The following is a 25375-nucleotide window of genomic DNA, read 5'->3' as shown; positions in this document are numbered from 1 at the left end:
TTGTTGTTATTATTTCTTTCTTGTAAGCGTTAATTTACTGTATTTGAGTAGATGGTTTTCGAAAATATCTTCTTTATTTCTACGAAATAGTGGTAAAATATATAGATACTTTATCATGCTTAAATTTTACATCACTAAATAAGTTGTTATGATAATCTTTATGTTACCACACAACTTACCTATTCAAAATGTGCTATTTTTAAAATGAGATTTTTCGATTTGAATCTGAATTAATTGGTCAATACGGAATCAAAAATGTGTGGGAAATAAAAAAGTAACATAAAATAAAAAAATAAAAATGGTGATATTTGTGAATGAGGTTCAAGAATAAATAAAGGTAAAGATTCTAATCTGACAAATTCCCCCCTTTTTCTTCTGCAGAATTTTAGATTTCTGTTCTACTGCCGCGTTAACCTCAATTTCACCATAACAAAACTGAATTCTCACACTTTTCTTCAACTTCTCCATTCCTCTACACCTTCAGGTTCTTCTTTATTTCCACCCCACCATTTTTTTTAATTAAAAAGATTGATTTTTTTTATTGTTTTCTTGGAAATTATTGAGCTAGATTTATCTATATGATTTGCATGGTTCGTCTGTGTGATTTGTGTTTGTTGTTTTAAATTCTTGATTATTCATGCAACACCCAGATCTTATTTCCTGATTTGTCGGAATATTTGTTCTGTTTCATGTTTTGATTGGTTGGTGTTTCTGCATATTGAAGCTTTTTTTTTTTCTGCCAAGAATGCTTTTTTTGGTTTGCTGAATAGGAACAGCTAAGATTTAATGACAGTGAAATTACACTGTGTGTATATATGGTACAATCCAAAAAGGGATAGATCCACCTCTGGTTGCTGTATATGCTTATTTATGTTCTTGATTTTTGTTTAATTTTGGGTTGTTGTAGTAATAAAGTTGCCATTTTTTTTTTGCGTACTGATCCACTTGTGTGATTTGGCCCTTTCTAGAATTGTATATTGATTTGCCACTCTTACCTGACTGTAGTTAAGATGTTGGCTTTTTCTGAATTCAGATTGAAATGGGGATTATATAGAGCAAACCCAATTCTTGTAACTTGATGTGTCTGTTTATTGGATGTTCTTGTTTATATTCGATTTGGATCGTTATAGCAATAAAGTTTTCAGCTTTTTGGTACTTATCCCCCAACATATGAGATTTGGTCCTTCTCATTAATTGGCCTTTCCATCTTATTTAATCATTTAACCAACATATCCTACTGTTGTTAGATGCTATTTTTCTGATTTCAGATTGAAGTGGAGATTACTGTTATCGGGCTTTATTTCTACCACTTACATTTGTTTGTTTGGTTATACAGTTGTTGCTCTTGTTGCAGGGCCTCTTTTCCTCTTTTAGAGAGAGGTCCACAAGGACCCTGACAAGTTAGAGGGAGGAGGCCAATGGATTTTGAAAGCAATAGCTGGATTGGGGAAAGGCTGTGTTACTACCCCAGGCTTTTGGGTGGAGTCATGCTAACTGCAGCCTTGCTCGGGGTTTCAACTAGCTATTTAACAGGGATTAGTGCTCCTACTCTACCCCACTTTTTACCCAATCTAAGTATCTTTCATAAAAAGAAGCGTGGGAAGAAGCGTATTCGTGTTTATATGGATGGGTGTTTTGATCTGATGCATTATGGACATGCAAATGCAATAAGACAAGCAAAAGAATTAGGAGACGAGTTAATAGTTGGAGTTGTTAGTGATGAAGAAATTGTAGCTAATAAGGGTCCACCGGTTTTATGCATGGAAGAAAGGTACGAGTTAATTGCTCCATCTTTCATTGATCAAAATATTTTGTACAGAAAAAATGTAGTTTAATGCATTACATTCTGCTTGATGCCTTATTTGTTTGAGTGGTGCCATAGAAAGCTGTACTTTTCGTGTCTACCTTAGGAATGTTAGCTACACCTATATGTGTTACATGAAACTTTAAAATCTAGTAACACAGTGGACTAAAAGAAGATACACTGTAATCTTCTTCTTCCTTCACCACCCTGCCTGAGTAGGATAGGTGAAGAACAAATCCAGTCTGAAACAGAGGTTGTGTGTGGTTGCTAAAATTGTTTAGATAAAATGCAATAACTTTGGTTGTATGGACTGTTACCAAGACTGAGAATTATGAATTGCACGAGCTAATACAGTTCTTAAGAGGGATCTTAGTAAAGATGGTCTTCTTTTGGGGCAATCCATATTTTATGTAGGATGACATCCTATCGACATGTTGATAACAATTTCTTATCAAGATTATAAAGTATTAACCAGATGCACTAATTCAAGTCCTTGTTAACTATCCATGTAAAGCATCTTGATTATAAATAATATTTTTCAAGATTCCACTTACTTGAGTGAAAATGATAGCTAGGCATCGTGAAATAATATCATAACTCACAACGCTTATCGTTGTTTCCTGCATTCATCCAGTGGCTAATTTGCATTGTCTACTGGTTCTTTGGCAAAGGCAGCAACTGAGACAGTTTTTTGCCTATGAGTAGAAAATCCTCTTCGATATTATCAATGAATCTTTCTTCATAAAAGAAAAGTATCAAATCCTCATTGAGAGTCCATCGCACATGCAGTTTATCCTAGTACCATCTCTAGGCTGAAAGTGTAACTGTGGAAAACTATATGATTAGGTTAAAGGTCTCTTGTCCATTTCAGGACATACGTTGATCAATAACCTGTTATCAGCACTGTCCATCTAAGTTTGACCTTGCATCTTGATGAGCCTAAGAAAGTTTTTGGCATAAAGTGGATTATGGAGAAGAAACTTCTTGAAAGAAATTTCTCCTTTTAGGTGCAAATCTTTCTCAAAAAAAGAAATTTCTCCTTTTAATTTATGCTTATTAGCTCTTACATGTTCTCTGTGTAGATGTGAATGTCTTTTAGTTCTTGGAACTTCAAATATAAATTAGCACTCACTTTAATTACTTGACAGAGAATTTAGTGCGTCTTGTTATCTGCTACCATTTTGTTTCATCAATTTAACTGTTTCAATTTTTCCCGACCCTCACATGTTATCTAATTTAAGATTCTTTGCAGACTCGCCCTTATTAGTGGGTTGAAGTGGGTGGATGAAGTAATTGCCAATGCTCCTTATGCAATTACTGAAGATTTTATGAACCGTCTGTTTATGGAGCATAAGATTGATTACATTATACACGGTGATGATCCCTGTCTATTACCCGATGGAACTGATGCTTATGCCCTAGCAAAGAAAGCTGGTCGTTACAAGCAGATTAAACGCACTGAAGGTGTCTCCAGCACAGATATTGTAGGTACTATATCTCTTCTATTCTGGTTCAGTTTTAAGATTTGATGTGTAAGCACATCATGCAATCTATTATGCTAGTATAGATAAAATTTTCCAGAAATATGCCTTATGTTTGTGGTTGAACAGATTTTTAATAAGATTGTTTTCTGTATAAAATGAACCCGCCCCCCACCTCAGTTCATTTAATTGCAAATCCTTGCCATTCCCCCCCTAGCTTTTACTTTGTGCATACATATGTAATTAATAATGTACAGAGGCTATTAATCTTCCATTTTCTTCCTCCTCTTCTTCTTCTTCTTCATCTTCTGCCCCTGGCCTCTTTTGATGGTTTGGTTAGCTATCCATGATCCTGTTATATATTAGACTGTTTGTCATGTGCCAAAGTTTTGTATGTAGCTGATAATATCAGAAGACTTAATAGTGTTTTTTCATAAAGGAGAAATCTTTCTATAATCAAATTATCTTCCCTAGACCAGAAATGAAAATAAATTAAAGAGATTGTTCAGTAAACATCCTGGAAAAAGTAAAGAAAAGGAAATGTTTCCTGGAACCACATACTAAAAGCGATGAGTATGTTTTTGTTTTCTCATAGATTTTACAATCATGTTTTGTAGGAAGGATTCTTTCATCTGCTAAAAGTATTTCTCAAGATTGCTCCAATTCATCTCTCCCCAGCAAAGATGATAATGTGAACCATGTACATGCTGAGGAAAAAATGTCGAAGATTGATCACATATCTAGTTTTCTGCCCACATCTAGACGGATTGTGCAATTTTCGAATGGAAAGGTATCACAAGCTATACTCTCTACTTTTTTGTGAGGCCTCATGCCAGATGTATATTGTTCCTTTTTCTATATTGAATTTTCAATGTGAACATTATGAGTATGAATTGAAGACAACACAACTGTAGAATTAGAATTATTTTTTTTGGAGCCGTTATTTCTGAATCTACACTTCAACAGTGCTCAAGGATAAAACTTTAGTAAGTCTCACCCTAGATCATACCTGAAACGCGGGCTTATACTCAGAGACGGATCTAGGATTTCAAAAGGATGGGTGCACTATTAAGAAGAGGGCAGATCTAGAATTTACATTTGACGGATTTAACCTTTAGATTCTTTCCATTGACTCATTGTCTATTGTAATTATAGGTTCAAAAAATTATTCTTTTTCTTACAAATGTAGTGATATCACATATATATATTTTAGTCCGTGTCGAAACCCGAAAATGTTGGTATTAGTTGAGCCAGTTGACTACATGCTACGTTGTCCAATACTACTACTTCAAACATAGACATTTGGTTTAATTATATAAAATTTAAGTAATAAAAGCAGAATAGGGATTTCAATCTGTCAAACTTAAAGAGTTAGAAAAAATAAACCAAATGAAGAAAGAAGTACTCCCCGGCTCAAATCTAGAAAAAGAAAGGAAATATAATAAGACAAACATGGAATTTGAACCGCCGATTACATTAGAGGTGAAACCAATAATTATTGCACCATGGGAAACTTTCAGCTTGGGTGTGCACATATATTTTAAACTGATCTTGTAAAACTATAACATTGCTATGCGTGGTCTAGGGAGAGGAGCATGTATTCACATGAAGCCATAGTCCTCCTGTCGTCCACCTAGTATGCCCCTGCTTATATTAGCAAAATTTTATGTAAATGAAGGTCTTCCTCATGGAGTTGATGAATCAGAATACATAGAGTTAACTTGGCTAGTACTTACTAGGGAGATTACTTGAGATAATAGATCGTCTATTATTTGGGCAAACGAAAATTTTGTTCTATTGTGGTGAACATGCATTAATAACTGAACCATGTACCTCATTCATAAATCCTATGCTTGAACCATGCTTAGTAAATGAATTCACGCTGTTGAAGTTGAAACAACAAAAATGGGGATAAAGTTACTTCCCATTAGCTCATAGTACAGAAAACCTAAGTCTCACTTCTCTATTCTCATTGCAATCATTTCTGTTTGAGATTTTTTTTCCTCCTAGAGCCTTGGAAGTAAATATTCTCCTCCTTTTTTATTCTTAGGGGCCTGGGCCAAATGCTCGAGTTGTGTATATTGATGGTGCTTTCGATCTTTTTCATGCTGGCCATGTGGAGGTAAATCTCTAATTTGGAATTTCGGAATTAGTCAGGCTTTATTATGTATACATAGTGCAATCATATGTGTGACTTTCACCTATATTTAATGTCTGTGATATTGTTAATCTGGATGGTTTATGAACTTTCTGTGAAGTTTGCTTCCTTCTACTTGCATGTAATGCTAAGGTTCATGGGTTACGATGCATTCTAAGTCATTATCCTTAATGATGTTGAGAATCAAGTAGCATTTTATATTAATTGCAATAAATACTTTTGAACCTCAAAGCTCATCATAATAGTAGATGATGTTTAATGATAGACTTAATATCCAAACTATTGAATCTTTTTCTTTTGCCTTTTATACATGATATACTTAATCTCCAATTCTAGTCTTAACCTGCCTATAGTGTCTTTCATTTTTTTATTGTGCTCTGTAGTTCATTAAAATAGTGTTTTCTCATTCAGCATCAGTATACAGTTTTACGAGTAACGGACTATTTTTCTCCCATCTCAGATTCTTCGAAGTGCCAGACAGCTTGGAGATTTTCTCTTAGTTGGAGTTTACACTGATGAGACTATCAGGTACATTTATGTTAGTATTACTTGCCTATTCTTGGTTATCTGTTGCTTTCCAATAACATACTTTAAGTGACAACCCTGATTTTATTTGTCAATGGACAAACTGCACTGCTGATTGAAAGGCTCTGAGGTCACATCTTTAAATGAACCCTTATTTATCTCAAAAAGTCTTATTTTCATGTCAAGATATGCTCTCTGTATTTTTACTTGCATGTTGAGATACCATGGTTTAGTTATGACTTTCTAAAAGAATTTCACAGTACTCCTTCAGAACCTGTGCTTATCTCATTTAACACACTTTTTATGAGTACGAAGATAGAGAATTAACTAATTTTATTTCTTGCAGCGAACATCGTGGACATCAGTATCCACTGATGAATCTGCATGAGCGCAGTCTTAGTGTACTTGCCTGCCGCTATGTTGATGAGGTCATTATTGGTGCCCCTTGGGAAGTGACCCACGATATGGTAAGCTTGCTTCAACCTTTTAGATGTTTTCTTTCTCTCTTATTTCTAGTTTCTTCAGATTTGTCTACTTAATTGTATTTATTGTATATCCAAAAGATAAGCAAAACAGCTGCTTTTCTTTTCCCTTTTTTCTTTTTTTTAAAAGAAATTTCTTCTGCATTTGTTGATTTCGCATTGATGAAAAAGAAGTATCACTCACCTGTGTGTCCTTTACCCTTTGCCCTGCCATACAAATATATAGTTCTCCCTGGAAAAGGGGTTCCTTCTGAAAGCAAAGCAGACACATAGTCACAAATTGACAGAAATGGAAAAGGCTAAGGTTTCATTAGGTGATAGTTTAAAGATTATGTAAACAATTGATACTTTGGCTATTTCTCAAAATCCCAACATTCTACATTCTCATATAGCTGAGGACGATCAATGGCCCTTAAATTGGTGGACCCAATGACTTGGGACTTCATACTCTCCCTTTAACTGTATACTAGCAAATTCTTCACTATCTTGTGTAATCATATTTATCTTATAGTATGGAGAAATGATCAGCGCAAGATTTACAGTTCATCACCATGAAAATGTGCTGCTATAACTGAGAGCCTAATGCGCTACAGTTTGTGGATCATTAATAGTACTTGAAACATTCACCAAAACACTTTAAAATGCAACAATATAGGTGGCATTTTACAGTTCCTTTACAAGAGCGTTTTGTTATAACAAGCTATTCCTTTTTCTTAGAAATCAATTGTTTATTTTTCTCTCATCCTACTCTTAGACCTTCAAAGGAGAAAGTATGTACTCTGCATTTCTTATTGGTGACTAATTTGCCCTTTTTTCTATTTGACATGGACTAGGTAACAACTTTCAATATTTCTGTGGTTGTACATGGGACAGTTTCTGAAAGGAACTCTTCTACAGGAGTAAGTATTTGCACAATGACATTTTCTGTTTAACGCCAAAAAATAATATTAGAAGCATGTTCCTGAGAAAAATCTTGGCTGCTGCAGGAAGAACATGATCCCTATGCAGTACCTAAAAACATGGGAATCTTCCGAGTAATTGAGAGCCCTAAAGACATTACAACCACTTCAGTTGCTCAAAGAATCATTGCCAACCACGAGATGTATGTGGTAAGTGACACTTTCACATTTGTTGCTTAGTCCGTAGATTATACAGTGTTTAGCTGTTTGCGGAATTTACTCACATGCCAGTTGGAGAGAGAAAAAGACAGAAAGAGATAGACTTGTAAAGGAGCAGTATTTGGATTGACTACCATGCCCAACAGTATCAAATTTCTATATATGATGATATAGACATTTAGGTGGATCAAAATTTAGCATTGTGTTCTCTATTTCCGGTGTGACCTAGTTCATGAAGTGTCGATTGACTAGGAAAGTCAAAAGCATTGGTGGTCAGGAAAATCATTAGTGTAATAGTAGCGTCACAAAGTAGGTTATAAATTTCCTATGATGTAACATTCCGTTGAGAAGCACTTAAAATCCTCCATATGCCACACTTGACTAACCACCATAGAGAATCCTAACTACAGGAGTTTTAGTTGTGCAATATATTACCTTAAGATTCCATAACTGTAGGAGTCTTTAGTTGTGCAATATATTACATTAAGATTCCATAACTGTAGGAGTCTTTAGTTGTGCAAAAATGGGACAGTTACATATAAATTAAGTCCATTAAACAATAGTTGTGTATTCTCTTGTGTCCATAGCTTATATTTAGGTTTGAAAGCCCATATATGACTCCGTTTACCTCATAGACCGACTTGCATTCCCATGAAATGCTCACATCTCTCTCTCTCTATACATAAATATAATATAGTGAACTGGAAAGCTACAAAGACCATATTATCAATCTCCTCTCATCAGATTAAAATATTTGTTGTAATTTATATTTGAAATATGATTCATGGACATTGTATCCTCCACTTTCTATTTGCTGCACATTGATATTAGATTTTGCTAGAAGTGTCTTTTCTCCGTTACTACAAAGAACCTTTCCACCCCCGCCTGCACGCTGCCAACCTCAACTTGCCTTGTTCTGTTCTGAAGAAGCACATTGCATGTCAATATTTTATTACATCCTTTGCGCTAGCATCCTCGTTTTCTCACCATTTTTAGTGTGAAGATATCACTGTTGTTTGTTTGCAATTAGTTTTGCTCTATCATGGTAACACGCCTTGTTGAGTTGTGCAGAAAAGGAACACAAAAAAGGAAGCAAGTGAGAAGAAGTACTATGCAGAGAAGCAGTATATTTCAGGCGATTAAGTTTTATGTTACTGTCTCCAGGCATCTCTTGTGACTTGTAACTTTGGCGAAGCTGCTCTTTTTTCAAGGTAGCTCGTCCTGTCCTGTATTTGTATTTGTTTGTATTTAAAATATATACGTTCGAGGTGGTTTGCAAGATATAAGAAGAAAATTCATAGTCAGAAGATGTAGATTTTTATTTATTTAATTATTTATTTCTTGGGTTGTAGCTGATTTCTTAATCTCAAATCCATATTGATTCATGTAAGTTAAGGAACTGTTGCTCCATTCTTATTCTATAGTTAATCAGTTCCAATTTCAATTATTGCACTGTAATTACAGTTGGGGATATTGTTTCTTAGAAACAAGTAAACTGAATATTGCTTCTTTCATTTTATGGAAATAATAAGTAGGGTCTTTTGATGAGGGTGACTTCAAGTTTTAGGGCCAATCAAATGTCTAAGTTGTATTATTATTATTTTCTCATGAACATAAAAATTACAGGTGTGGAATGTATGAAGTTTCTCCAATTCATGAATAAAATATCGTACAATAGCAAATCACATATTTCCATATTTCTTTTTTGTGATTACAAACTTCCAAAATAATTTTATGAAGAACTACTTGTCAACAAACGACACATTAATATCAACAGCTCGTTGTCTTTTTTCCTCTTTAACTATTATGAGTTGAACAAATTTCGTTCCCAAAGTGACTATTTTCCATTCCACAATCTCTATCAGTGTAAGCAAAATAGGCATAACTAAAGAAAAATCAATCCAAGATATGGAGAATGATTTGCATTTTCATCTCGAGCGGAGACATTATAAAACCATAAGCAGCTCTTCGCTCGACATATTAGAGGCCCTGCTAGCTGAATTTAACATAACGGTCTCCTGACCTTTTCAATTCACATTCTAGTACTTTTATCTACTATTTACTTCACCCTCTTTTACCTAACCAATGCTTCCTTGCAAGAGGAGACCCATGGAGAGTTCTAATAATATCTAATCGTAATTATAACATCCGAATCTTTATGCCAATTACCGGTACCAGGGAATAGGTGTTGATGTGTTCTGAGGCAGTTGAGTCGTCGTCATACAATGCTGTTGTTGCCAATGATGCAAACCATCATTTACACCAACTGCACCAGTCTCGACTGCAGTTCGTGGTTCAACATCCACACTGTTATCTTCAATATCCATAGCTACTCCCTCCATATCTTCAGCATCCATCATATCTGAAACATCAGGTTGACTAAGGACTTCAGCTTCTGCTGCAGAAGGAAATTGAGATGGAACCCAGGGAACAACCGCTAGACATTCTTTTGCAGAACTACAGTCGTCCTGTTCCGTTGCTTCATTGTCAACTAGTCTAAATGCATTTGCAGTGTTATCCCAGAAGATTTGACCTGCACAACATACAAAAACTGATCACTGAGCTTTAAAGTATATTTTTCACTTAGGTAAAACACCACCGTCTAATCAAACCAAGGAATATACAATGGCAACCAGCTTCTATGGCTCTGCCCATGGATCAAATTAGACTCTGTCAAAAAGTTCTCAATCAAATTCTAATTTTAACCATTATCAGGATCACATCCATTTTCTCTAAAAGGATGTTTCCATTAACACCTTCCTCAAAAAATACTCAATACATACAGGATTCTGAATGTTCCTTAGCTCAGCACCATGATCAGATCACTGAGAAATCAAGTTCTACAAAGAGAACAGGGATTTCTAACTTTTTTAACCACTAAATTCATCAAAAAGAAAGACTGAGCTACTTGAGCTACACTTGCATTGACAAAGGTTATTCTATAAAGTACCTAAAGTTTGCCTTAGCATTCAAGCTGGCTTACATATTAACTGCAACTCCAATCAGCTCATCTTGAACTGATGTATTGCCAATTTACCCTTGGGAAGAGATTTACACATCAGCAGAACTGATAGATTCAAGGCCAATTCCTTCTCATGACCTCTCCCAAATTTAGACAGAGCTTCACTATTACTTTTCGAGCTGTGGAACTTAACAAGTTCTTAAAACAAGAAACACACCACCAACAATTAGATACTATGTTCATCCTGTTGATCTCAAGGTGATCTAAACCATATTAATATAACCTAAGGAGCCTAATAAATAAGCTATGCATTCAATGTTTTCAATAAAACTACCAAATAATCTCATATAAACTAAATTAACAACTAAAAGTATAGGGACCAGAGACTTACTCTTGAAACCATTAAGAAACTGGGGATCCACTTTAACGGAGAAATTAGAAGGGGAATGCATAGGCTGTGTGTTCATGGGCTTGAATAGAACAATTGCCCTCTCTTCATTCTCAGGCACACTTGGCAGTTCCTCAATTACTAGACCCCTATTTACTGCATTGCTTCCGAAGCTTGGATAAGTAGCTGCTTGCTCAAAAGCTATAGGAATCTCTGGTTCTTCAACCTCTTCTATTATGGGAGGCAAATCTGCATCCTAAACATAAAGTAAATAGAAAAAAACATCACTAACATACTCATTGCACAGGCAATTTCATCAAAAACAAACTGATAGGGGGCGATAGCAATTTTAGAACATTCTTTGATTTATCCTCAATTCTGCCAAATTAAGTCGTAACAAATCAACTACACCTCAATCCCAAACTAGTCGGAGTTAGCTATAGGAATCCTCTATATTCATCCTGCCCTTAAGTTGAAACAACAGTGATTTATTTTTTCGCCAGTAACTCCGTAACCTTTATATCCTGAGGCTAATGTAGAGGGTTATTTACGTGTAGCTTTGGCATACCATGTGTGTGTTTAAAAATTCACTAAATAAGAACAGAATTGATCTCGAACCCAGTAAATAACAGGAGTTATGGTAGAAACTCAAAGCAATATAATTAAAAAGGCAGCCCAGTGTTCTAAGCTCCTGAGTACGAAGAAAGACTTGACTACAACTGTTTCCACGAGAATCTCCTGATCACATGTAGGCAACTGCAACTGGTACACCAAGGTTCATACAACTCAAATCCAAAAATCCACTTCAATCAACACTAAGTGCATTCTTCTCTAGTTTAAGTTCATACAATTCCAATACTCAAAAAATCAAGCTCAACCTCCATTAGTTGAAAAAAATTACAAAACCATCATACTAATCACTACCTTCAACAGAATTTCATATACTTGCAGTTAAAAACAGAAGAATTTCTCAAAGGGCGAAGAGGTTTACCAGTCGACGAATTTTTCTGGCGGGAGAAGAAAGTGAAAATTCAGAGAATTCATCATAAACATCTTCCAAATCCTTCCTCTTCATCTTCAATGTATTGTATGGCTCCATATTCTTCTTTTAACAACAGCGTCCAAAAAAAACCCTAAAAAGCTATCAGAGATCACTTTGCACAAATTTATGCTACCTACCTCCTTCTCAAACGATCGATCAAAGCAGCAACCAGAGTGTTGTTAGGTAGTTGGAGAGCTCGGTTTATGAAAGTGAAAGAAGAACGACGTTGAGAATTTCAGTTATAGGAAGAATAATGGAAGCTTGTAGACTCTTCTCCCAAGTCTAGATTTTTCCGGAACTTTGGTGCACATAGAGAGAGAAACAAACTGTGGGCCTCACTTTACTCGGGTCAGGGTCCCACACAAGAAACCAAATAGTCCTATTATAATTTGCTATGCATTTTTTTTTTTTTTGGAAAAAGGTTATAAATGCCCTTAACGTATTCAAAATGATTTTAAAATGTCATCTTTTCACTTTTTGGTTTAAAAATTCCCTCAACGTTTTTTTAAGGTTTAAAATTGCCTTTTTTTAACAGTCTGTTGACATGGCAAATGTTGAGTCATTAAATTAGACAAATGGCTTCATCTTATTGGTCCACCTATTTATATAAAATCCAGCCCAACGACCCAACCTATCTATGCTACAAAACTCAAACCCACCCACAAACCCGTTTACACATTAACCTAACATATCCTTGAACTCCATTTTAGCACAATTCTCAGCCTTTTTTTGTAGCAGCCGCCGAGGATCCTCTGCTAGCCGTAGCTCTGCTTTACATGATGGTAAGGTCCTAATGAAACTACTTTCGGATCATACTCGTTTCTGTTGTATTCATCCATCTTTAATAGAGGTAAAACTTTATGTATTTGCCTTCTTCACGAGTATTTATAACTTCTTGGCATAGATTATTCTTCTTGCTTTTTTGGTATCTGTTCGATTCTCCTTATATTTCTAAAGAACAACACATGTAGGTCTTCTAAAACATGGCAGCCAACGCTTGTTCTTTGTTCGCCCAAGATTATTTTTCTTGCTTTTTTTGGTATCTGTTCGATTCTCCTTTTATGGCTGCTCGGTGATTCAGTTTTCTTTTTCTTGATATTTCCCGTATTGCGGCTGCGAAATAATGCCCTTGAAAGATTTACTTATGCATAACTTTTCGGTTTATTGCTAGCTTTTTGAAAGCACTATTCCTTAGGGTTACTATATGAATTTTAATCCTAAGAATTAGTTGTCCAAGATGGTTTAAAATCCTAAGTTTCAAGATAGTTTCTTTCCAAGCAAATTGAATTCAAGAACTTGCTTACAACAGAACTAAGAAAATCTGCATAATCTCCGTCCGATATTTATCAAAATTCACGTCGTAATCAAGTTTGTAGTGCAGCCATGTGCAAAAACATCAACTTGACAAATCTTGATGTAGTTCTTCCACCTTTTTCTTCCTGCAATTAACTAGAGAATGGAGAACATATGAATTGAAGGAGAAGAAAGAAGAGAACTAGAGCTAATGGAAACAAAAGACCCAAAAACGATCGGGTCAAGTTTTTCGAAATGGATTTTCAGACTAAGTGGGTCTTGTATTTTGAAATGGGTAAAGAAAATCCATGTCACATTTTCCATGTCAGCCGACAGTTAAAAAAGGGCAATTTTAAACCTTTAAAAAACGTTGAGGGCATTTTTGAACCATTTGGAATACTTTAAGGGCATTTTTAACCCTTTTCACTTTTTTTAAAAAATAAATTTTAGAAATCACATAGTTTTAATATGAAATTACAATCTATTCCTATTTAGTTTGTAATTACATTAATCCCTGAAAAAGGAAAATAAATCGGATACATAATATGTAGCTCGAATACATTAAAAACTAGCTCGGATGCATTATAAAATAATTTAGAATTAGGAGAGAAAAAAGGGATTTTAGAGGTTTTTAGAAATAGAAGGGAATATTACAAATAAGGGAAACATAAGACGTGTATTTCAGTAATTTTTTCTTTATTTTTTGGTTTCTCATTCGGTGTCCAAAGCCCACGTTGGAGTTTCGACTAAATTCAGATCGTGCTCTACAGGGCCCATTCGGGGATGGCGCTCCCAATAGGATTTTCTCCATACCCATGGCTCGAACCCGAGACCTCTAGTTAAGGGTGAAACACTCCCACCAGTGCACCACAACTCATGTAGGTGAGATTTGAACACGCAAACACTGGCTCATTCAAGGAATCTGGAACCCATCTAAGGATTCTAAAACCGCTGGGCTACGACAGCCTATGTAGTATTGTTACACACTAATTAATGCATTTATACACACTATGCATTAATTAGTGTGTATAACTAATGATTGAATTACATTAATTGTATCAAATAAGATAATTAATTATATATTACATTATATCAAACAATTTCTAATAATATAATACTACTTAATAAAGTTAAAAAATGGTACCAACTCGAAAACTTGAGTCATAAGTTACTAGTAGGTAACTCATATTCTGGAACGACAAGTAGCAAACATATTAGACAGAATCAACAACCAATGAAAATTTAACTGCAATAAAATAAGAAACACAACGGAAAAAAGAAATAACATCAACATATACATACAGAAAAAGAGTACATGATCCAATATCACAACCTGGTGGACGAAAGAACAAGTCTCAAAAGTACAAACTTGTCTTGAATCCAAAAGACTAGTAAAAACTATTTATATATGGATATAGGCCGAACTAGGACGTTAACAGTTCACCCTCAATATTCTCCAAAGATTTTCGCAATTAAACCTCAATCATTGTTGATGGTTGGTGTTGGGATATGCATCAAGAAAACAGATGCAGAGTGCAGCATGAGTACCAAAACAACAAGTACTCAATAGGTATCATAGGTCGATTGAGCTTGGAAAGTAAAAACAACATGAAAAACGAGAAAGTAAATAGTGACAAGAGGTCAAATGAATAAAGCGATAACAAAAAGTTTAACTACAAAGCTCACAGGTCTAGAAAGAACTACTTAAAAGTTATCTATAACCTAATTGAACCTCCATAAGACTAGAAGATACACTCATGCGCAATCGAAAAGTAAATAACCCAAACAGACTCCATATAAGCCCGATAAGTACATAAAAGAGCTAAGTATAACACTAACTAAGACTAAAAGTATTACAAAACAGAACCAGTCAACCCTAGACTCAAATAGTGACAAAAGCATCCCGAAGAACCCAATAGTACATCATGCCAAGACTTAAACCAGACTAAAAGAAGCGGGTCCGAACTCAAATCATGATGAGTGAACATGTGCCAGGGCCTCAAACAACAGCTAGTAGAAATGTGTAACCTCGAACTATGGCTAAAGGAGGGACGTCAAGCCTCGAACCATGGCTAAAAGGCTCTAAATGTTGGGTTTAGGAACTTTTTTTCCTTTCATATGTGGATAAATAAAAATCTTGTTTGGACCAGCTCACTTTAGCCCATAAGCCTAATATTATGTGACATATATAAGGCTTATTTAGGTCTTATTTTCAGAAATACAAGAGAGAAAAATCAAGAGAGAGCCGTTTTAGAGATTGAGAGAAAGAGAGAAAAATCCCGTTTTTGCATCAGAAAATTTTCTACTCAGGCAATCCGCTTCAAATAGAGTTTTTCGCTTCGTTAATCGTTGGATCGTGGGAGTTCTCAGCATCTGGTTCTTGCAATTCAACGGCGGAGATCGAATTTGGTTATTTGTAGCTTCTGATTTTGGGGTGTGAATAATAGTTCGTTTTTGGGTGAAATTTCTCATTTAATTCTCTAGTTTTTGTGCAATCTTGTTTTGTTGTTGCTCGTTGTTTGACACTTATTTTGTGGCCAAATTTGGAGAACAATATTGTAACTCTTGGTGTTTATAGTGGAGCTTTTGGTCTTGTGGTTTTTTAGTTTTCCACGTAAATCTCTGTGTCTTTTGTGATTGGTTTATTCTTGTCTTAATGTTTTAGTTTGGTTGATATATTTGTTGTTCATTTTTCGTATTGTTTGATTTAGTTTGTCTTCTCTTAGTTCAAATTGAAAGGGAAAATTTAGACTTGGATATTATTTCGTTGTTATCATGTCGGGCATTCTTATTAGTGTCTTGCCTTTTCTAACACTAAATACCTCCAAATCATGCGATCTTCTTCACGCAGACACGAACCGTATAGCAAAGCTATCTTCAGAGTCATCAGGGACCTTGCTTAGCTCGAAATCCAAGAACTGATCCAATATCACCAACAAGGCCCCAAATCGCCAAAGAAACATCAGGAACGGTTACCAGAGTAGAGTTGTCTCCTAGCTAAGGATTCATAATATTATACCCAAGTCTGCTACATCACTTTAGAAGGAGCTAAGTCATATGAAGCTACGTTGGAGAATTTCTAAGGCCACTAAACACGATACAATCTAGAAATCCCTCTCAAAATTAGTTAATCAACATGAATATACAAACACAAGCTCAATCTAGTGATCGGTAAGGTGTAGTTTACCTCAAAGTTGATCGTGCATGCTTTGAATCTACTAAATCAGATATTTTCCCTTTCGAACCGCCTCTAGTCATTGTTATGCTAACAAATGAATAATAACAACATCAATAGAGACGTTTTGACACCAAAATTGCAATAATTGAAGAAAAACCCAAAAATGAATCAAAATGATATTGTGGAGCCTGTGCCAGAAATTTTTAAAATTGACTCTATTAATTGGTCTTACTCGGCTTAAGGAACATGTTCCCCAACAATTTCTAACAAGTAACAACTAAAATCAGCTCCATAGCTAAAAATATCAACTTCACAATTTGGGAAAATGATCTGAAATTTTGAGATCATCACAAAATATATCCCTGTTAAATTAACTCCAAGAACTCGAGCCCTTGGCCGTGATCACAGTAGTCAGCTGGGTTGGGTCAACGACGACTCTTCTCCGCGAACACCTAAACACATTCATGAATGCAAAGAGTTGTCGTTTCATCTCTCTGCGAACGTGGATGTGAGCACGCAAATAACATAGTGACCAATTCCCTTGGTCTCCGCAAACCCAAAGAACAAAAACTTGGTGCACGAGCAAAGACTACAACAGCTCCAGTAGGATTTGGCGAAATGTTTCGATGGGGGCACGGTATTTGTTTTGAACCCCGTGTACACAAACATACTATGCTAACCCATCAAATTTAATGATATTATTATATTCTTCCGAGCCTTTAATCATCTATCATTGGATTCACACCTACATCATTGAGCAAAAATGTGATAAATTAATCTAAACGAATATAACTTCACATTTTGTAACCAAGTAAGGCAATCTAGGTTTATTCATATTGATCATAGACGCAAATCAGTTCTCTGTTTTAATAAAAAGAAAAGTAAGAATCTTACTTCTTATTTCAGTGTTCTATATCATGATTTTGTTTATGAGTTTACAATGAGAGCATACATATATTCTAAGAGTAGTTAAGCATTAAAATAATGAGTTTAAGAACGTAAAAACAACTAATATGATGATCAAATTTGTCGAATCAATTGTCTATTAAATAATCATGTTTTTAGCCGTTACACAGGATAAAAGTGTTTAGCTACTCATGAACAATAGGCTTCTCTTCAACTTGTGGCTAGCAAAAAGTGACCCCCAACCCCCCAAACAATTCGTCCAAGGTTTTATTAATATTGGTGGAAAATAACAACTATTTCTAGTTGGATGTGATCTTGACTTGTAAAATGATCCCTCAGTGAAATATTAGTTTGTGACTTTACTCCAACGTATGGCTTAGGCTCCGTGGGGTGCCCTTCATTGCAGTCTTTTAGCTCGTCAATGCGCCCTCCATCACGCAATAAAGCTGAATTTTCATTGCACTGAAGCTCAAGCACAATCCTAACGTGGGTGTTCATCGATGAGTGCCTTCTTTGCACGGCAAACTCCTTTCTTTCAACGTCAAATCATGTATCTTTTGTTCATAGTGCTTGGATTTTGTTTCTTTTATTATTTTTGTTCTATTCCTGCTGCATTTTGACCTGAAATATGTCTATCACATATATTAGCTTACTCACATTAATTTTGCTCAAAACACATGAATCTATGTGAAATTATTTTGTAACATAAGTTAATCATGGGTAAAATACGACATTGAATATATAAGTACACTCAAAATCAAATATCACCAATTAATAATCTAAGAAAAATTGTTCCAGAATCGCTCAATTACTCAAAGAAACATTCAGCTTGAGCTAAATCATATATATATAAATATAAGAACAAAACACATCTTCTTTCGATTAAAACATTCAATAATATCTTCTAAGTTTGGGGAGTGTTTTATTTATTTTTATTTGGGAATAGAATCGTCACTTAATTTTTGAGAGAAATTAAGACAACTTAGAATTTCAAAAGATTTAAAACAAAAAAATCAATTGAAATACCAAAGGGGGGTTCGGGGTTCACATTTACACTTTATAAAGAATTTTAAAGCATTTGAAGTGTCCACTGACATGCGATTATTCGACAATTTAAACTATTTGGATAGGACTTAAAAAAAAGTAGGCATGCTTAATCACTTAAGGAAATAAATGAATTTTTTACAGTTAAAATATTTTTGCAGTAAAAGGAAAATATTTTTGTCTAAAATATGACCAAGTAAAGAAAGTTTCAAAGTTTTTCAAATAAAGGGTTTATAATTAACTAATATGAGAATAAGTCGTCCTTGGGGGATTTGAATTAAGTTAAACTTTAAGATTTGTTATCAAATAAGCAAGTAATAACTAAATAAATTAATAAATAATAAAGAGAGAGAAGTATTGGGCCCAAGTCTAGTTTCTGTCTATATGGATCAGTACTTGGGTCTAATTCTTGATTTTGGACTTTGGCCCAATTTTCCTGTCCTAAAACTAGCAATAGGGCTGCCAAAATATATGGGCTTTTGGCCCATTTATCTCAATATCTGTGTTGGAGTGTTTAGAGGCGTTTGGCCCCATTTCCACTGTTGTATACGGTGTGTACGAATTTTGTATATCACTGTATATTTTCCGTATATCCTATATTCTGTTGTATACAACCCCTTTTGGAGACTTCCGAAACCTATATATCAATGTATACAATCCATTTTTGGACTTTCGGACACTTGTGACTTGTCCTCAAAATGTCCATCAGTTTCTCTATCTTGGCAATAAAGACTGACTCGAGAAGAAGAAGAAGAAGAATTTGGGCCTTCATGGCCCTCTCGAAATGCAAGGGGAAGAAAGATGAAGTCCATAATGAACTCGAGGCAGATTTCATGTAGAAAAAGAACATAAATAATAAGCATTAGCATTTATTTGCAATGAAGGTAGCAAAGTAATCACACAAATTTTTGACTAATATATGTTTGACCTCAAATAATTACCAACAACAGTAAACGCGTCAATAATAATTTGATTCCTCTTATAAATTTGATATCAATAAATTCACGAATCTAGAAATTGATTTTGATCTCTCCCTATTTTCTCTTATTTTTTTCCTTTATAGGGTTCCATTAAGAAGCGTTAAAATGGTAATTTTCGTCATTGGTCAATACCAAATAAATGACCACTTGATAATATATGAAGGGGAGTAGGTGATCAATGTGGGAAGATGGTTTGAGTCCATCGGTTTATTAGAATGCCTCAGTTGTATATATCAATGCACTTTCACTTGATACTTATTGTAATGATAAATGATTCATCTCACTGTGATCTTCTCTTAATTTTTTTTTAAAAAAAATTATGTCCCTTCATCTCCTGTAGGAACAGAGAATTCGCTGGAATGTGCTACTGAAAGCTCTGAAAAAAATCAAAATAGGAAAACACTCCTTTCGTGGTGGGCTTACTAATTAGTTGCTTTCAATAGTTATCTGTTATGCACTTGGCTACCCAACATTCATCGTGGGTATGCTAATTGGTACACTAGAGGTGCCTCTTTCTAGCTCTAACAAATGAAGTTAAATGTGTTGATAGAGGAATCTTTACTTGAAAACTTTAGAAAGAAAAAAAAAATGTCTTAAATGCTCCACATTCCAGGGTCAGGCTTAATTCCCTTTTTATTTGGGAGTATTGATTATACCCAAATTATGAGCTTCATGTTACTCTTTTCAAGTGGCATGTCAGGCTCAAAAAATCTTAATTGAGTTGATTGAAATGACAGTTTCTCTTTTGAATTTAAAAAATCAAAAATTTAATCAAATCACGCATCGCAGTATAATCCATATAATCGAGATCAAATATATTACGTAAGATATAATTTTGAAAAGAGAAAGATTTGGAGCTATGATAATAAAAAATCCCCCATGCACTAATCGTTAATTAGCACAAAGAATATGCGACCGCATTTGATGTAATTGGAAGCAAAGAAGAAAGCTAAGTTTCATGAAAGATAAACTAAAATAAAGTGTGCACATCATGTATAATTAGTAGGGGTGGGCATTCCATATTTCGGTTCGATTTTGGTTTTTTTAGTTTTCGATTCTTGTACAACGTGTACTGAACACCGAATCGAAATAATTCGGTTCGGTTCAATTTTTATTATTTCGGTTAGGTTTATGTTATTTCGGTTCGGATTTTATTAGTTCGGTTTTTGTTATGGGTTTTTTAAAATTTTGTAATTTTTTTGTTTGTTTATTTTATTTATACTTGATGGTGGTCACCGGATGTGGAAAGAGGTCGGTGGTCGACGCCAGGCTGTGTGGAAACTGGAAAGGTCGGCTGATGGCAGGTCAACTAGCGGCTGCTGCGTGTTTGTCACGCCCCGAGCTACGCCCTAGACGCGGACATGAGACCTAGGACCACAAGTGATCCCAAGCTAACCCTGCTGGCATGATCATGAGCATACTAAATATAATCTGAATAATAGAAACTGTGCGGAAGCTAAATCATAAATAAGATGAAAAGATGGGGAAAGCCCATATACTATAACTGAGATATATGAAAACTGATGAGTTTAATACAAAGAAGTTATTAACTCAATACTATGTTGAATCTAACTATGTCTGAAATAAGCCTCTAAACTGACTAGAAATGTTGGGACATGCCCCAACGAGATCTAGCAAAACTGAAACTAAAGACTAAAAGCAGTAAGGATAAACATGTCAATAGTCCTCGAAGAATGGGGACTCATCACTGATGCTACTAAACTGAAGATCGAGAATCGATCTAAGCGTGATCTAGATGCTGAGAACCTGAACCTACATCACGAGAAGATGTAGCGCACGTATGCGTCAGTACTTGAAAGGTACTGAGAATGCAGGGTAGAGTAAAGCTGAAATAACATATAACTGAACAAAGCAATAAAGCAATGAAATAATCTGGACATGATATAAATACTGAAAATACTGAATAATGAGCTAACTGATGCAATGACCAAATTTAAAACATGCTGAGACTGAATGCTGACTGTACTGAAATATGGTCAATGCAAAAGAGTCTGACTGAACTGTGGGAGCTACTAATAACCGACATAAAACCACATGAGCTAAATGTGGAGTCCGATGTATACGCCTCATCGAGAGGACCCAATATACCCTGCCAGAGGTATAGAGGCATGCTGGCGTGATCACTAAACTGATGTTGCCCACAGAGGGGACTTACACCTATGTGGCTCGTAGTTCTGGGACTATATGGGTACGCTGAACCCTAGTCCAACTCGGTATTATGCTACTCCCAATGAATTAAGTAGTTAACTGGTTATGACTGAATTTCTGTAAATACTGGATAGCTCGAAACTGAACATGCAAACTGAGAATGCAACAATTAATCTGATAATGATGCATTCATAAACTGAGGCATGTAAAACTGAATACTGAAATATCTGACCTAGCATGTGTAATTCAAGAACTAAAGAAATACATAGCTAGGGTTCTGAAATTCATGCGATAAACTGAGCAATAACATGATAATCTGATTTGGAACATTTAAATAACTAATTCATGATGATCTGCTGTAATTCTAGAAACCCTAGGTCTATTCATAATAAGGGAATCAAGAATCTGACTGAATTCTAGGGACCTAATGGGCGAAAGGAACCCACTAGTGAAATCCCACACACCTGGTGACGAATTCCACGGAGAAATCTTTCGATTTCGGGGCTGGAACTGATGGAACCTTGCTGCGTTCTTGAACTAGGGTTCTTGACTTCTCTTCTCCTTTTAGCGTTCTAATTTTCTAAGATTTGATTAATGATTTTGACTAAGGTAAGTTCTAGTTATGTTTCTATGCTTAAACTGACTAAAATCTCATGATTTAGGGTCTAAACGACATATCTTAGGGGTTAAACGAAATAAGAAAAGACCAAAAGACCCTTGACTTAACTGTTGTCGAAGTGATCGACGGATTGGACTGACGGGCCGCCATTCAATCGACGGTCCGTTGATCCTGCCCGACAGGGCTTCACTAAAATAAGCATAACTTTTTACTCGGATGTCGGATTTTAGCAAACTCGGTGGCGTTGGAAAGATAATTCAATTATCTATCATATAATAGGTCATGGGGCACCTAATTCATTTTGTACTAAAAGTTATGACCATCTGAAGTTGACCCATCAGAATTTTCAGCTAACTGGTTGCTGACCCTTATCTACGGTCAGACCTACGAACCGTGGATCGAATGACGGTCCGTGTTGGTCGATCGTAGTTCGTGTCAGAGGCTGGGTAAAGAAGGTCTTGATCCACGGACCGTGATCTAATCTACGGACCGTGGGTCTGTCCGTGAGTCGAGACTTAGCCAATTTTTCTGACTGAGTTCTGGGGAAGTTTTCTGTCACGAACCACGGACCTGCAGGACGGACCGTGAGTCCATCTACGGTCCGTGGATGGTGTCCGTGAGTGCCACCTGTAACACCAGAAATCTGAAATCTCTATTTTCGGATATGGGGTGTTATAGTGCTGCTGCCTGCTGATCGATGTCGGTCGCTGTTGTGTTGCGGCTGCCTGCTGGTCGACTAGCGACTGCTGCGTGCTGTTGCTGGTCGATGCCGATCGTCAGAACTCGAAAGTGGGAACGATCGCTGCTGCTGTAGACGTGAGAACTAGGAACGATCACTTTTGACCTTTGGTAAGTGGGAACGACGGAATGTCACGGTCAGTGAAAAAGTAAGAAAAGTTGGAAGGACTAATTGAACTATTTTGTTTTTAATTTTAAATTATAATATATTATTTAATATTAACAATTAATATAATATATTTTGATAAAACCAAAATACCGAATAACACAAAAATTACATACCGAAAATCGAACCGAAATACCAAAAAATACAAAAACATATATCAAACCGAAAACCAAAAACTGAAATACCGAAATAATTCGGTTCGGTTCGGTTTTTCAGTATTTATGCCCAGCCCTAATAATTAGTGTCGTCATAATGAGCTCATATTTTGGTAAACCCGCCCAATTCGTCCATATTTTAATGGGTTGAGTGAGTGATTTTTTACATGGGTAAAATATAGGTTGATACTCATATTCAATCCATAAAAATATGGGTAAAAATATGGATTAGCCAAATGGGTTAAGTTTCTAACTTTTATTCACTCAAAATTTATGATATCACTAAAAATATTGTAACTTCTCTTCCTTTTTATGTTCTTCTATAGAATTAATTATTTTTCTGTATAATTGACAAGGTGAAGTTTTTAGCCCTCCAAAAAAATATATTTTAAATATACATTTTTTTTGTTAATTATAATTATATATCTTTTTATTTGTTTAATTTATGTTGGATAATAAATAATAGTGTAAAATAAGCAAATCATGTATTAGTATTGACATTGCTTAAAGTGCATTAAGCATGTTTTAGTCCTAAAATGCAAATATTCATTTACTTTGAAATTAAAAATGTTTTCCCCTTTTTATTACATAAATTTATTTTATATTGAAAAGTTATAGGATTTTTTATTTTTTTTTACTTTTATGATACAATAAAACTAAATGAAGCATTTTCAACATTTTTCATCTAAAAAGAAAGACTAAAATACTTAACCTCCATGTTGAATTCTTAAGTAGAGTAATATTTACTCATGAAAATATGGGTAAACTAGTATTTTACCCAATCCATTTGTTACCCAATCCATTTTTACCCATATCAAATATGGGCGAATTGAATTATAACCCATTTTATGTTGACCCATTTTCAACCCGTTCAAATTTGATCCAACCCGTCCATTTGCCATCACTATGTATAATGTAATACACACATTCACCTTATATATAATATTTGCATGTATTTGAAAAATGTGTATTTATAGTATATAATTATTCTATAAAATATTTACACTGCTCACAGACATTGTTAATTAAAAAAAACATTGACATACATATTATAATGCGGATATATACTATTTATACGCATTATACATGTTGTACACCTTATATACATTATGTATAGACACTAATAATATGAAAGTGTGTATATTTTACCTTTACCACACACTCCTCACAGAGAATCATTCTCGATAATTTTCACCATCTACTAGCTTCACTACCAATTCAATAAAACTCAAGCAACAAAAATGAAGAAGAAGGAGAGAAGGAAAGATGAGGGAAGGGAGGACAAGAAGAAGAAGGATTCTTTGTTTTTGTCACTATAATTCTTTGAAGATACTAAAATTTATTATATCATGGGAGGGAATGGTAATAATAACGATACAACGGTAAGACGTGAAAACACATGATCTCATTTCGATCTCGATATGTGGAATTGTCTTGTGCCATATGTACTGAGATTGTTTGGGAGACATAGTCCAAGCCCAGTGAAAAAATGAAAATTACTTAAATAGGTACCTTTTAATAAATAATTACTTATTTTAGCAATACTTTTTATTTATTACATTTATAACAATATATAGCAACAATATGATAAATCTGTAATATGTATTAAAATTGTATTATAAATGTATTAAAAGTGATCAAGTGAAAAGAAAATGTTATTGCTATATATGGTAAATATTTTCTTAATATATTATATTTATGTATCAGGAGTGGGGAACGGCCCGTTTAGATATTACATTTCCACCACAGACTCTTCCACTCACAGAAAATTGCTATCAATGTTTTTTTCTCAAAAGTTTTCATTCCTACAACCAATTTTGCTAAGATTTTTACCAAATTAAAAACAAAAATCAGCAAACAATAACCAAGCTCAAGAACAAGTGAAGAAGATAATAATTAGAACAAGGATGAGGAATATTGATATACACACTATAATGTGAATATATATTATTTGTAAAGATTATACATTATTTATACATCTTATATACATTGAATAATGTGTATACACTATATTACACTATTGCTACACACTCCCCTATTCACAAAGAATCGCTTAGTGAATTTCACTACTTGTAAATTATAAAGATTCTATTATTTTTGTTGTTGTTGTTGGCTTTGTTCAATTATTATCTAATGTAAATGTAAAAATATCAAATTAAAAAAAAGA

At 34.7% G+C, this 25375-nt stretch overlaps 2 protein-coding genes across 3 annotated transcripts; one reads left to right on the top strand and one right to left on the bottom strand.

Moving 5' to 3' along the window:
• Nucleotides 1-258: 258 nt before the first annotated feature.
• On the top strand, nt 259-9015 carry LOC125867687 (ethanolamine-phosphate cytidylyltransferase-like). Of its 2 annotated transcripts, none has more exons than XM_049548252.1 (10): nt 259-337; nt 1337-1771; nt 3057-3292; nt 3903-4075; nt 5336-5407; nt 5904-5971; nt 6315-6435; nt 7284-7349; nt 7437-7559; nt 8640-9015. In XM_049548252.1, the coding sequence occupies exons 2-10, from the start codon at nt 1419-1421 to the stop codon at nt 8709-8711; spliced, it is 1284 nt and encodes a 427-aa protein (XP_049404209.1). In that variant the 5' UTR covers nt 259-337; nt 1337-1418; the 3' UTR covers nt 8712-9015. The 2 variants fall into 2 exon arrangements, with proteins under 2 accessions (XP_049404209.1, XP_049404207.1); XM_049548250.1 differs by having other exon boundaries at nt 325-484.
• Nucleotides 9016-9514: 499 nt separating this feature from the next.
• Nucleotides 9515-12251, bottom strand: LOC125869335 (uncharacterized). The gene is made up of 3 exons (XM_049549908.1): nt 11910-12251; nt 10922-11174; nt 9515-10101 (listed from the first exon to the last, which is right to left on the bottom strand). Exons 1-3 carry the CDS (start codon nt 12015-12017, stop codon nt 9734-9736), a joined length of 729 nt encoding a protein of 242 aa, XP_049405865.1. The 5' UTR covers nt 12018-12251; the 3' UTR covers nt 9515-9733.
• Nucleotides 12252-25375: the final 13124 nt, after the last annotated feature.

Source organism: Solanum stenotomum, chromosome 6 (genome assembly GCF_019186545.1).
Source record: "Solanum stenotomum isolate F172 chromosome 6, ASM1918654v1, whole genome shotgun sequence".
Lineage (NCBI taxonomy): Eukaryota > Viridiplantae > Streptophyta > Magnoliopsida > Solanales > Solanaceae > Solanum > Solanum stenotomum.
This window is presented reverse-complemented; position numbering and strand designations above follow the sequence as displayed.

What these genes read in the sequence shown, in the direction of transcription:
- LOC125867687 (XM_049548252.1), top strand. Translation starts at nt 1,419, where the DNA reads ATGGATTTTGAAAGCAATAGCTGGATTGGGGAAAGGCTGTGTTACTAC. An exon ending in GTTTTATGCATGGAAGAAAG is followed by an intron (nt 1,772 to 3,056) that starts GTACGAGTTAAT and finishes GATTCTTTGCAG; the next exon opens with ACTCGCCCTTATTAGTGGGT. An exon ending in AAAGGAACTCTTCTACAGGA is followed by an intron (nt 7,350 to 7,436) that starts GTAAGTATTTGC and finishes TGGCTGCTGCAG; the next exon opens with GAAGAACATGATCCCTATGC.
- LOC125869335 (XM_049549908.1), bottom strand. Translation starts at nt 12,017, where the DNA reads ATGGAGCCATACAATACATTGAAGATGAAGAGGAAGGATTTGGAAGAT. An exon ending in CCAGAAAAATTCGTCGACTG is followed by an intron (nt 11,175 to 11,909) that starts GTAAACCTCTTC and finishes CTTTATGTTTAG; the next exon opens with GATGCAGATTTGCCTCCCAT. An exon ending in GTTTCTTAATGGTTTCAAGA is followed by an intron (nt 10,102 to 10,921) that starts GTAAGTCTCTGG and finishes TATGTTGTGCAG; the next exon opens with GTCAAATCTTCTGGGATAAC.